General features: G+C 39.3%; 1 protein-coding gene across 3 annotated transcripts in view; it reads right to left on the reverse strand.

Moving 5' to 3' along the window:
- Window positions 1-2,259: 2,259 nt before the first annotated feature.
- Pcgf6 (polycomb group ring finger 6) overlaps window positions 2,260-14,482 on the reverse strand; it is an 18,159-nt gene continuing 5,936 nt past the window's right edge. The window contains exons 7-10 of one of the 3 annotated variants that reach the window (XM_055591668.1): window positions 12,033-12,060; window positions 9,290-9,388; window positions 6,876-6,958; window positions 2,260-3,294 (exon numbers count right to left, since the gene is read on the reverse strand). In XM_055591668.1, coding sequence (XP_055447643.1) covers window positions 6,893-6,958; window positions 9,290-9,388; window positions 12,033-12,060 — 193 coding nt within the window. In that variant the 3' untranslated portion in view covers window positions 2,260-3,294; window positions 6,876-6,892. Of the gene's footprint in view, window positions 3,295-6,875; window positions 6,963-9,289; window positions 9,389-12,032; window positions 12,061-14,482 lie in introns of all 3 variants that reach the window. The other 2 variants (XM_055591667.1, XM_055591669.1) reach the window with 2 other exon arrangements.

Here is a 14,482-nt window from a genome sequence, read left to right on the forward strand (position 1 = left end):
AGAGCTCTGGTACCTGAAACTGTCCATGGGACACTCTAGCCCAAGTATAAGCACAAAAATCAAGGTTAGCATCAGAGCGAAAGCAGAATGCAGGAGCTCCAGCCTCAGAGCCAAGCTGTTAATCACCAAGCTCCTTAATCACCTCTCCTGCTTAGGGATAAATGTAGGTAAAGCAAGAAGGGGGGGAAAAGGATTCTGTATCAATCTCATAGGCTTAATGGACATATCCCTTATTCATTAGGAAGGAACTGAATTACCAGACATTGTAGTACAAACCTTCATCTTAGTACTTGCAAGTCTGAGGTAGGACTGAGTTTGTGCAGCCTAGACTGCAGTGAGAGCCTTCTCAAAAAACTGAAGGAGCACTTGCCATGTATGCTAATGCTTGGCAGACATTCAGGAGATCAATATGGCATTTCATTTGTAAAAGACTATTAAATCTCTGCAGGAAGTTAATTCAGATTTCCCCAGTCTGTTTTTGAAGAGAAGCCAACAGTCACATTTATTTGTATGCTACCACATTCAAAAGATAAAAAGTAAGAACCTTCCTATTCTTTTTAGAGACAGAGTATCATGTATCCTGGGCTGATGTCTAACCCTGTCTCAAAACAGTGGTGGGCTGGAGAGATAGCGCATGCTTGCTGTGCAATCTTGAGCACCAAAGTTTGGATCCCAGCACTTTTGTGGTGATCCAAACTTCTGACAAATGCTTCTAACTTCTGCTCTGAAGGGTGCGACACTCTCTCCTGGCTTCTACCTGTATACACAAGTTAAGTTCACATACATACACACTGAGACATTACACACACAAATACTTTTGGCGGTTTGTGTCATTTTGTCTTGTTTTGTTGAAATGAGGTCTATGTAGTCCTGGCTGTTCTGGAATTATGTATGTCAAGCTAGCCTCAAATTCAGAGCTCCTGTCTCTGCCACCTGAGTGCTGGGATTATAAAATCTACCACCTGCCTTGAATTCTAGCTGTTTTACAATCCAGATCACAGGGGTTTGGGAAATGAGTCAACAAAGTGCTTGCTAGGCAAGCATTAGAATCTGAGTTCTGTCCCTAGCTCCCACATAAAAACCTAGATGTGGTGGTATGTCCTTGCAGTTGAGTGCTTGGTAGGCAGAGGAATGAGGATCTCTGGGGTTTGCTGGCCAGCTAGGCTGTCCAAATCTGTAAGTTCCAGTTGAGAAACCCAGTCTTAAAATATAAAAAAGTGGTTAAGTGGGCAGTTCCTGAGGAAAGCACCTGAGAGACTTTGGATGTAACCTCTATACCCAAACCAGAATTTCTTTTATTTTCTTATTTATTGTATGTATATGTGAATGAGTGTGCCATAGCAAACACACGGAGGTCGGGACTATTTGTCGGAGGTGGTTCTCTCTACCATGTGGGCTCCAGGGATTAAACTCAAGTTATCAATCAGGCTTGGCAGCAGGCGACATTACCCATTGAACCATCTCTCTCTGGCCCACAAATCAAGATTTCTGGCATGTGACATTATACAATGAAGGTTTACTTCCTCAGGCTTTGATTACATGTGTACATCTGTGATTTGGAGTCACATCATAGTTTATGGTAACAATGTAACTTACTGTGGACAAGTTCTGGGGCATGAATAATCGAATCACCTAAATCACAAATACTCTACGTGCCTACTCCCAACAAAAACTGAATACTTCAGTGACCTTGTTATCAAAACATTATTACACTAATATCTGAGAATTAAACACTGTCCCTGCGTGACAATTGAAATAGGACAACCAGAAACTTCTATGTGGTTTTCCTCAGCTCCAAGAAATATGCCTATTGCCCTTGCTGACTTTAATGTGCATCCTCTGGCTTTGATGACTATGAATAAAAGCTCCCTGAACCTGAAGATGGCTGTGGAAATCCCTAAGTGGATGCTGGCATCACTTGAGTAATCAGTGAAAGAAAAATTGAAGTGGCAATGGACTCTACAGTTGTCTATCATCAGTAACATCAGCTCAGCACAGCACAGCATCAGTGAATGCAAAGGTGCTGATTAAATGACTATTTACGGAAGTTTATTCAGACACCCTGCCTTTTCAGCTGTTTTCAAAAATCCAGCCATGGCTCAGTGGGTAAAGGTACTTGCCACCAAGCCTGACTACCTTTGAACCCCAGGACCCCACATGGTGGAAGGAGAAGACTCCCTTGCTCTCCTTCCATAACACTATGGCATGTGCACACAGAATGAGAAAATAAAGAAAAAAATATGTCAACACACTTCAAAATTGGCTAAAATAATTTTTTATTAAATGTCAGAAGAGATTTATGCACAATTCACAAATTCTTTACAAAAACAGTTGCCAATGTCCAATTTTGTCAATTTCTGTACAGATTTGGAAATTTTGCAGTAAAATAAGAGTCTACAAAATATTTTTTAGAAAGCAGTAAGATGCTAATTTTAGGCAAAATAATGTTTAAAACTAAGTCTTTGTGAAAGCAAGGTTCTCAAAGACTGATTCTTTATCCCAGTGACAAGAAAACAAACATTAAAACATGGAATCAGTTATGCTAAGTGACTGAGAAAAACAATAAGGACTCTGTAAACTTCTGGTAATTCACCTGAATTTTTTTTCTTTTTTTTGCTACTGTTAGAAGCAGTGCCATTATCAACAGCCACAATGAGTACCTTGTGACACCTGTCCCATCTGTAAGGGATGTTAAGAAGAGCCATATCTAACAGAAGACAGTGCCTGCAGTCGCAGAGCTGGGTGACACTGCTTTAGTAGTGGTTAGTTCAGAACAGGACAGGAACCTATTGTGCCCAGTAGTTTTGGTGCTGAGCGTGCCCTGCGGTCCAACAGACTGGCTTTGAATTTAAAGCAAGGCTGTTCTGCAAGGACACCTGCCCAACCCATGCAGCGGGGAGGACAGATTCCTAGCTGCCAAAAGTCTAACCTACCTCAAAGATGGGAAGCAACCAGCAACATCCTCGTATTTGGAATCACAAGGAATTTTAAAATTCAGTGTTTTCAGTTTTTTCCCCTGAGTTTTGAGTGTTTTGTTTTTTACATAGTCTCTAGTGTAGCAGATACATTCTATTGTTTCAAGTTGTACACACAATGCTAGGGTTCTGGAGCTGAAGACAGAGCCAGCTTGTAACAGCATGAAGTAGTGGCGGCTACATGCTTTGTGAGAATCTTTGGTGCGATGTAGACCTGCAGAAGCCTCTTCACTGTGTTTCTTTCTCATATACCCTTGAATCTTCAAGTTATTTTCAAAGGAGAAACCACAAGACCATAATGAAGAACAAGCAAACCATCCTGAAAAGAAGAGAAGGGAGTTATTTTGTAGTTCTTTGAAAACTATAATATATGATCAAACCAAGACTGGCTGATTTTTCATAATCTAACAGTAATGAGAAATTATTTAATGTTAAAAAACAGAGTATAATATAAATATAACTTATTTACTTGACATTAAAAAAACTTATCAATGTACTTTTTTTTTCCTTTCTTTTTATCCCAACCTGAGTTCCCCCTCGCCCACCTTTCTTTCTCTTTTTTGAGACAGTGTTGCAATATGGCTGGTCTTGTGGGCCTGTACCACCATGCCTCTCCTCTTCTTTTTCTTTAACACTTGGAAGAGAAGGTGTATCAAAGCCTGGGAGCTGGAGCTGCAGGACAGTTATGAGCTGCCTAACATGGGTGCTATGAACCAACTCTCTACAAGAGCAGTACATGCTACTAGTTGCTGAGTCACATCTCCAGACTCATGGTCCTTTTTTGAGATGGTCTCACTGTGTTGCCCAGCTTGGTCAAGAATTTCTGGGCTGAAACAACTCTTTTGCTTCAGCGTCCTGCAGCTCAGCTATAAGTGACCCATCCCAACAGGTCAATGTGATGACTCTTAGAAGCCAATTTGTGACTCTCATATAACATAGTTAGCCAGGGGCATGCATTTATGACCAACAACAACTGAGAAAAGACCTTTCCTTGTCCATAGACTATTTAACAGACTTACTAAATACTGGGTCTATGTAAAAAGAACTCAAAATCGTAACAGAAAGGATCAAGAAATAAAATGCTGGGATGGGAGTGGTGGTGCATGCCTTTGATCCTGGCAGACAGGCAGATCTCTGAGTTCAAGGTCAGCCTGGTCTACACAGTTTTCAAAGACAACCAGAGGGGGTTGGAGAGATGGCTCAGAGGTTAAGAGCACTGGCTGTTCTCACAAACGTCCTGAGTTCAATTCCCAGCAACCACATGGTGGCTCATAACCATCTATGATGAGATCTAGTGCCCTCTTCTGGCATGAAGGTACACATGTAAGCAGAATGCTGTATAAATAATAAATAAATAAATCTTTAAAAAGACAGCCAGAGCTACAGAGAAACCCTGTCTCGGAAGTGGGGCACAGAGAGGCAGAGACAGAGAAATAAAAATGTTTAATGTACATATACAGCTTACTATTTTTTAAAGATTTATTTACTCATGCATATGAACACTATTTGCCTACATGACAGAAAAGAGCATACATTACAGGTGTGGTCTTCATCACTTCTAAACAAAACCCCTTAAACCTCCAAAAGGCAGCTTAGGCAGGCCTGGAACCCTCTATGTTGAGAGGATAACCTTGAACTTTTTATCTTCCTGTCTCTCCCTCCCAAGTGCTTAGACTGCAGGCAAGTACTATCACTTCTAGTCGAGTCTCTTGCTCTCTTCTTCTTCCTTGAGACAGCGTTTCACTATGTAGCCCTGGCTGACCTGGAACTCAAGAGTTCCTGCCTCTCCTTTGTAAGTGCTGGGGTTAAAGGTGTGCACCAACAGGACTCATTTTGTTTTGAGACAAGGTTTGAGGATCTAAGCATGTGATCCAGGTTAGCCTGAATTCAGATACTGACTCACCTTTCCAAGAACTAGTTTCAGGTGTGAGCCATCTTGGTGTCAGGTCTTACTATTGTGCTCTCACTAAGGATGCACCAAGTAAGTAATCCACCCTTACAAGGCACTTCTACTTGCACTACTACTTTCTAATTACTAGAAAACTGGCTAAAAGGACCTCATGGAAACTGTACCAAGGACCCATTTTAAGCAACACAGAAAAGGTAACTGGCATACAAGCTTCACAGTCCAATCTTGCTCTCATATTTTCGTTCTTTGCTAAGATTTCCCATATGTGGTAGTTTGAACGGGAATGGTTTCCAAAGATTCATATTTGGTCCCAGTTGGTTAAACTGTTTGGGAAGGATTAGGAGATTCGACCTTGTTGGAGGAGGTGTCAACGTGGGGAGGGCTCTGAGGTTTCAAAAGACTCATGCCATTCCCAGTGTGTTCGCTACCTCTTCCCTCCTGTCCAACATGTGACTTTAGTCTACTGCCACTGTAATCTTTGCTCCACCATCACAGACTAATGCTCTGAAACCATAAGCCCAATTAAACTTTCTTTTGTATGTTTAATTTGGCCATGATGTTTTATCGCATCATAGAAAAGTTAATTAAGGCATTCATGAAGTACAGGCTGGTGGTTCTCTGGGAGTCTGAGGCCAGCCTGGTATACATAGTTAGTTCCAGGACAGCCAAGGCCACATAGAGAGAATCCATCTCAAAAACACCAAAACAATAACCATAGCTTTATTTCTTCATTTCTCATCCACTACTCAACCCATTGCAATCTAGCTTCTGTTTTGTCTACTCCAGTAAAGATGTCAGGATCCTACAAAAGGATTTAAAAATTTAAATGCTCACGAAGACCAGGAAAGTGACATAAATGAAAGCATATCAGGCAAATGAGAATGACAAAGAAAAAGGTAAACCAAAAGGCAGATGCCTAACTGCAGGAATTTAAACATTTAAAATAGAGAGTAGGTCAAATAAAACATAATGCCATGTCATGTTTGGTCCATGAACCATCTGCTCTAAACTAATTAGCATGATCAAAGTGAATGTCCATATAATACAAATACAAAGATCCCACTACCAAATTTATATGCATACAAATGATACTTCTGCAATTCACTGTTATCGTTCAGAAATGAAATGCAGAACAATAAATTGATATGCACATATAAAACTCAAAATGTAGCTTCCAAGCTGTCTCGAGATCTCAAAATTACTTCAGTGCATATATAAGAACATATTTTATAAAATAATTGCTTGTAATTTAAGTGTAATCTAAATGTCTATATTTATAGTTTGTATAAATATGTATATGTATGCATCACTGAAATTTATGTTTTCTATTCATATCTCTGTCATAATCTTTAACTTTTAAGTATATGTCAGTTTAGCCAGGGTTTGTCCTTTACAGGTTCAAATGCTGAAAGCTTAATTCCTAGTGTAGAGTGTTGAAGACATGGGGCTTAATGGAAGGTAATTAGATCAAGGGTTTCTACTCCCACAAATGGATTAAAGCATTTTAGGAGAACTGGCCAGGTCCCCTGAGACTTTATTGAAGACCTGAGTGCGGGTCTGGTTTGTTATTGTTTTTGAGACAGTGTCTCAAATAGCTCAGCCTCAAACTAGCTTATATAGCCAAGGATGGCATTAAAGTCCTGATCCTCTTGCTTCCACCTCCCAAGTGATGGTATGTGTATGCCACCACACCCAGCAAACATGGCGTGTTATAAAGAAAGTTCAGCTCTTCCGACAGCAATCTTGAATAATAAATCAGATTGTCACTTAATCCCAAGATTTTTGTTTATGAATCCTTGGTTTTGCTTGACACAGAGTCTAAAGATGTAGCCCAAGGTCCTCAAACTCTACAGCAAACCTAGAACCTCTGTGAGAGCATGCAGTACCCTTAATCTCGGAGTCATTTCTTCAGCTCCACCAGCACAGAATTTTCATAATTCATTAAATATTGTTATCTGTCTAGCCTAGGCCTGACAAAGTCCAAGACCGACCTGCATTGCTGCATCACCTATTGCACGCCGGATTTCCCGGAGAGTTTGGTACCGTTCCAGTAAGTGATCACCGCAGATGATATCTACCTATGGAAAAACAATGGGTTATCAGACCCCTTTCCTGTTTCAAAGGACATGAAAGGGGGAAGTAGCATGATTACTTCCAAGATTGCTTTTAACTATTTTACAGTAGACTTTTTAAAAATTAGAGTGTTTGCTTTGTGTGCACACTTAAGAATGGAGCCCAGAAGTTGGCAGATGTTTTCTATCATTTTCTAACTTATTTTCACTGGACGTGGAGCTCAATAATTGATTAAGCTTGATGGCCAGTGAGCTCAGGGAATCTACCTATCTGTGTCCCTGTCCTGGCTTTTACTCAAGATAGGAATCCAGGTCCTGGTGTTTGTCAAACTCTTTTGATAAAACATTCTCAAGAAAAGTTTTTGAGGCAAGCATGGCAGCATGACAATGGTCCCCAATGAGAGGGCTTAAGTAAGAGGATCAAGAATTGAAAGTTAGTTTGGGCAAGTTTGCAAGATCATGTCTTAATATAAAAATTTAGAGGGTTAGAGAGATGACTCAGTGGCTAAGAGAAGTTGCTGCTCTTGCAGAATATCTTGGTTTTTGTTTGTTTGGTTGGTTTTGGTTTTTCAAGACAGGGTTTCTGTGTAGACCAGGCTGTCTTGGAACTCAAGAGATCCACCTGTCTCTGCCTTCCAAGTGCTGGGATTAAAAAGGTGCGTTACTATTGCCTGGCCAGAGTGCCTGTGTTTAATTCCCAGCATTCTAGCAAGTATGAAAGCCAGTATTGCACAAAGAAACAAATTAACTGCTTATTATTTACCATCTCTAGAATTTTTGTTTTTGTTTGTTTGTTTGTTTGTTTGTTTGTTTGTTTGTTTTTTGACACAGGGTTTCTCTGTGTATCCTTGGCTGTCCTGGAACTCTGTAGACCAGGCTGGCTCTTGAACTCAGAGATCCCCTGCCTCTCCTGAGTGCTGGGATTAAAGGTGTGCGCCACCATTGCCTGGCCATCTCTAGAATTTGGAAAGCTTAAACAAAGTCACAAGGTACATGGGTCTACATACTTGATAATCTTTACCATTATTTCAATATTTTGAAGAAAATGATGTCATGAATATTACAAGGTATGTACTAACAGTAGGAAATATTTACCTACAGAATTAAAAGCTGGAAAAATTAAAAGGATTACCGTATGTGTACAAGATTTGTGTTTATGAACCTGTGTGCCCACAGTGATTGTGGAGGTCAAAGGACTATTCTGTAGAGTAAGGTTTCTCCTTCTACCATTATGTTGGTTCCATGGATTAAATTCAAGTGACCAGACTTGCCAAAAAAGTCTTTACTGAGAAGCCACCTCTCTGTCCTAAACTCACATTTTTAAGGATCATAATCAACAGTTACTGAGCAATGCATGATAGTTAAGTCTGATGAATGAGAAAGCAAAGCTATATAAAGGTACATTTTCAGTTGACAGATAACTAGAATTTTGGGTATGTTTTAATTTTTAGTTACATGCAAGGTTTGATGTTTTCTAACTTACAACACAAAAGTACTACATAAGTAGGAGGCATTTTTCAATATTTCAAAAGCTAATAGGGTCTATATGAAGTATTTCAATTTTCTAGGTATTTGAATTTCCATGTTACACTTCCAAGGATGTTTTCTGATGGAAAGTGGAAACTAAGTAATCTCTAGTTTTATTACCAACTGCAAAAGAGCTGGAATTGAGGTCTTGAAATCTCTTAGTATTTCCCATATTTCCAGTTTTTCTGAATCCAGAAATGGCCATCAATCGCAATAAGAAATGGAGCATATAATGGCTAATCTTGGCTGTCAATCTGACTATATCTAGGATCAACTAAAACCCAAGCAATTGGGCATACATGTGAAGATTCTTAATTAGCTCATTTGCGGTCAGAAACCAATCCTAAGCCTGGGCCTCAGCTTCTGGTGAGAGCCTGTCTCACTGGCAAATTTACCTATCCTGCTGCTGAGGTTTACTTCACTGTGGTTAGTACACAGACCGAAGACCAGTTGTCTTAGCCTCACGGACTGACCAACTACCAGATTCTTGACCTTTGCATCAGAAGACAGCCATTGTTGGACTAGCTGGACCACAGCCTGTAAATCATTCTTATAAATCTCATATATATATATATATATATATAATATATGTTATATGTGTGTATGTATATTCATTCTATCAGTTTTATTCCTCTGGAGAACCAGATGTGACTGTGTGGAACTCACAAGGCATCAACAATCCATTAACAGTCACAATATCCACAACATCATAAAAAACCACTACCTAATTCTAGAGACAATTCTTTCTTAATATGTCAAAGGTAGTCTTGCAACCTCACCTTTCCTTTTACATACATGTACTGTACCTGACAAGCTGGATCAAGACCCATTTTTCTTCTAAGAAATTTTTCTACATGCCCAATAGTTGCCTCTCCTGAAACACGCACAAACTTCTTTTCCAATGGCTACAAAAATAGATAAAGACTTTTTAGATTATGTAAATGTATACAAAATATATAAACTTTAAAGCAAATTTTAGAGCAAAGATGATTCAGTGGGCTCTTAAAAGAAAAACTGCTAAGAATTTGAGTCAATTTGTAATCCAAAGAAAAAAATAGAAATTCTTCAAATCTTTTAAATATACGCCAACAAAATTTTTAATAGACAGACTTGTTAGTTTACTTAAAAAATAAAAATAAAAAAATAAAAGTCCATAAAAGAAAAAGTCCAGTGGAATGGTACATGCCTGAAAAACTACCACTTGAGAGGTGGAGGCAGAAGGATTGTAAATGATCAGCCTGAAGTATATAGTTGGCATCCTATTGCAAACATATATACATATGCATGACAAAACAGGTATTGAATGACTGCTTGTAGTTTCAACTACTTAGGAGAAAGTGACATAAACTCTTGAGTGTTAACCTCGATCAAGGTAGTACATGCCTGGAGTTCCACCTACTTGAAAGCCTGAGGCAGGGGGTTAAAAGCCAAGAGACAGAAGGAGAAAGACAAAGAAAGAGAGAAAAAGAAATAGAGAGAAAGAAAGAGAGAGAGAGAAAGAAAAAGAGAAAAGAGAAAGAAAAAACAGAAAGGGAAAGAAAAAAGAGAAGGAAGGAGAGACAGAGAGAGAGAGAGAGAGGAAGAACTAAAAAAGAAGCAAGGCATAGTAGTTCATACCTGTACTCCCAGTGCTCTGGAAGCTAAGGCAGAAAAACTGTAGCTAACAACAGCCTAAGCTATCAGCCTATCTCAAATAAATAAATAAGCAAATAAACAAATAAATAATAAAGATTGTGAAGGGAGATTTTTTTTTCTTTTTAAAATTTAAAATGAGAAGAAATCTAGACACAAGGTGGCTTGAGCTATAGGCAGTTGTGAGCCACTCAATGTGGATGCTGTGAACCAAACTTTAGAAACTCTGCAAGAGCAGTATGTTCCAGATTCCCCAAAAACATTTGAAGGTCTCCAGGAAAAGGTCAGTCACCTTAGTTTCTAGGTACTAGAATCACCTCAGACAGATCACCCCACTGTGAAAACATCTTTAGCCAGAAACAATCATCTCAAGAGAACTACAATGTCTCCTAAAACAATAAGTACTTCTCTGAACCACCTTGAAGAGACAGGTCTAAGTAAGATAAGATGCATCAGACCACAATTTGACCAAAACTAAACTGTATAGACTTGTTGCCTCCTGGCCAAATTCTTCTTGTATTTAAACCTAAAGTTGCCACGCAGGGTGACTCATACATATAATCCTGGCACTCAGAGACTAAAACAAGCACACCGCCATGGATTCAAGACCAGACAGGGATACAGGAGTTCCAGGTTAGTCTACAGAATAAACACCCATTTCAAAAACACAAAACAACCACCACAAAAAGCCAGTGACCTGACAACAGTTGGGAGTCACAGAACCTCTTTATCTGTTCCTCTTCCTAATGTGGCAACATTGACTAAACCTCCTTTTAACGCTTTTCATCAATACTTTTTTTTTTTTCCCAGACAGGGTCTCATGTAATCCAGGGTTGCTTTGAACTTGATATGTATCTCTCAACACTGTTTATGAACCCAGGGCTTCATGCATGGTAGACAAGTGAGTACTGTACCAGCTGGAACTATCTCCCTAGCCCCAAGGACTCATTTCTTTAAATGTCACAATGGAAGGAACAGCTGAGCCCTGTGTGTTGTGGACTCCTCCAGCTACGGGTTTAAAATGTCACAATGGAAGGGACAGCTGAGCCCTGTGTGTTGTGGACTCCTTCAGCCATGGCTTCCCTAAAACTCTAGAAACAGGAACCACAAACAAATAAAACAACCCTGACCTTTTCTTAATAAAATTAAGAGTCTATATCACAGAGATACATCACAGAGATTTTATTTTTGTAGGTGTAGCTTGTTATATGTCTCAGCAACTGACAAAGTATGATACAAAGTAGTTTATTCTTACCTCAAATCTCAGTGAATGCTTGAAGTGACAAGTTAAGGAAGGTTAACTTCAGCCAAAAATGTTAAATATAAAAGTTTAAATTTCACGTTAAACTCTAAGGACCAACTACACAAAAGACACTTTGGATTTTTATTTATTTTTTGAGACAGGTCTTACTACAATAGCCCAGGCTGGCCTTGAATTTTGGATCCTCTTGCTGCAGCTTTCAAAGCGGTAGGAAGACAAACTTATACCACACCTGGCTCTTATAATTTTTTCAAATCATCACATTAAAGTCAGGCCTAGCGGTATATGTTTATAATCCTAGCACTTGGAAAGTAGAGGCTGGAGGTTCAGGAGTTCAAAGTCATCCTTGGCTATATAACAAGTTCAAGGCCAGCACGGGCTACATGAGACCTCTCTCCAAATATAAAATAAATTACCACTGAATACAATGTTTGATTTTATAGATTACTTATTTCCTTACTTAACTGGTTTGAATAAGTAATAAATCCCTATTTAATATCTCTTACCCTGAGAAACTAATGTAGCATTACTGTTGAATTTCAATAACTTACTTGTCAAATATTTATACATTAATTGAAGATAATCTTGTTGCTAATCTATTCAGAAATTTTATATCTACAGCATCCTCTTACAAAGTAAACAATAAAATAAAATACCTTAAAATGTCTTGTGTCTTCATTAGCACTGAAAAATTAAGAAAAAGTTAACCAAACTTAATAATTTAAGTTACATGCTTAATCATATATATAAATATACAAACATTTCATAGGCAGCAATTCGTTTAACTTGAAAAAAATTTTTTGTTTGGTTTTGGGTTTTTTTTGTATTTTTTTGAGACAGGGTTTCACTGTGTAGTCCTGGCTATCCTGGAATTCGCTCTGTAGACCAGGCTGTCCTAGAACTCAATCATCTGCCTTTGCCTCCCAGGTGCCAGGATAAAAGGCATGTGCCACCTTGACCCACTAAAAACCTTTTTCACATGTGCTTATTTACAATGACACTCATGCTGCTGCTCATGTGGAGGTCAGAAGACAATTGACAGGAATCAGCTCTCTCCTTCCGTTACTTGAGTTCCTGGGATTTAACTCAAGTGGACAAGTCAGGCAGCAAGTGCCTTGCCCTACTGAGCTGTCTGGTTTTTAAAATTATGTTTGAGGCAGGAGCTCATGTATCTCAAGGCTTGCGTGGAACTCATTTCGTAGTTGAGGCTGACTCTGAATTCCTGCCTCTAGCTCCTGATTACTGGGTTTTATAGCTGTGCTACCATACCCAGCATTTTCTTTTGAGACTGAGTCACTGAGTAGTCTAGCTGCCCTGCAACTTGAGATGTAAACCAGGCTGACCTCAAACACACAACGATCTGCCTGCCTCTGTCTCCCAAGGGCTAGGAACAAAGGCATGAGCTACTATGCCTGGCCTTATTTTATTTTTAAACTGTTACCTAAATCTTTAAGAAATAAAATTGTCACTTCTGCCACCTAGTGGTAAAACAAAGGCAGTTTAAGCAGTATTTTAAACTTGCCACACTTGATTTCCTAGGGGCTGTTGGGGGAATTTCTGAGACCAGTCTCACTATGTAGCCCTAGATGGCCAGGAACTAAAGGCAAGTGCCACCATACCCAGTCTAATGTTAAGTTAAAAAAAGGCAGGCAGGATGGCACACGCCTGTGGCCCCAGCACTCAGGGAAGCAGAGGCAGGTGGATCTCTGTGAATTCATGGCCAGCAAAGAAACAAAGACCTGCATTGTAATTGATCAAGAACTGACCTTTCAGTAACCAAATAAAAACCTGCAAAGGAATGAATGATAACTACTCTTCAGAGTGTGGTTATTAAAGCTGGGGGAAGGAAAGAAGCCGTCATATAGTCAAGGCTTCTACTATACTAATAACAGTTTGTTTCTTGGTTGGTTTTGTTCTATTAGTAATGGTCTTCGGGGATGCAGGAACAAAAGCAGGCAAGGCTCACCATGATGAAGGGCTCCTCCTTCATGTTAGGCCACATGTGCTACTTTGAGATGAGGAGACCAGTGGTTACCATGTTTTAAACATGTTTCTCAATTTTAAGTATTCCATAATTTATTATTTCATAACTGTTGGATTTAATTTGTCTGTTTCTTTATCGAGGCCTGATGGCACAAGCTTGTGATCCCAATATTTGGGAATTTTAAGGTCAGCTAACCACAAAAAATAAAAAATAAAAAAAAAAAATTCTAAGCCTGACTGTGGTAGTGTATACCTTTAATCTCAGGTAGGCCAGTCTGGTCTACAGAGTGAGTTCCAGGACAGCCAGGGCTATACACACATACATACATACATACATACATACATACATACATACACACACACACACACAAATCCTTTCTTAAAATAAAGAAAATTTCTGGGCAGTCAATTATGGGCTAAAATAAGGAAATTATCAAGAAGAAAACTCACTACATTAAAGCTAAAAGGCAATTTTATTTCTTTAAAGAAAAAAATTAGCCGGGCAGTGGTAGTTCATGCCTTTAATCCCAGCACTCAGGAAGCAGAGGCAGGCGATCTCTGAGTTCGAGGCTAGCCTGGTCTACAAAGCGAGTCCAGGACAGCCAAAGCTACACAGAAAAGCCCTGTCTTGAAAAACCAAAAATGATTTGGGACTAGAAATGTATGGTTCGGCAGTTGCTCTTGCAGAAGACCCAAGTTCCTAGCACCCACATAGCACCTCAAAACTTTCTATAATCCAGGGATTTCAACACCCTTCTCTGATCTCCTTGGGAACCAGGCATGTACATGGTACACAACCATGACATACATGCAAGTAAAATATTCAGATGTAGACGTGACCTTCATTCACATTGTAATAAGGTGTATCTGTATATTCCACTGTTAATTGCTGAACCTGCAGTGAGCTAAACGCTAATAGCTTCTAGTATTGTCATGGCTATTGAGGCATCTCCTATCTCAACATTGTGTAAAAATTACTCCCCAATTATCTGAGTGGTTAATAAAAAGACTAAAGCGCCTATGACTCAGCAGAGGAGTAATTAGCTGGGACTTCTTGTCCCAGTCTTGCAGGGAGGGGAAGGAAGGAAGGAAGGAAGGAAGGAAGGAAGGAAGGAAGGAAGGA

The sequence above is a fragment of the Psammomys obesus genome, unplaced genomic scaffold, assembly GCF_907164565.1.
Source record: "Psammomys obesus unplaced genomic scaffold, mPsaObe1.curated_primary_1811, whole genome shotgun sequence".
Classification (NCBI taxonomy): domain Eukaryota; kingdom Metazoa; phylum Chordata; class Mammalia; order Rodentia; family Muridae; genus Psammomys; species Psammomys obesus.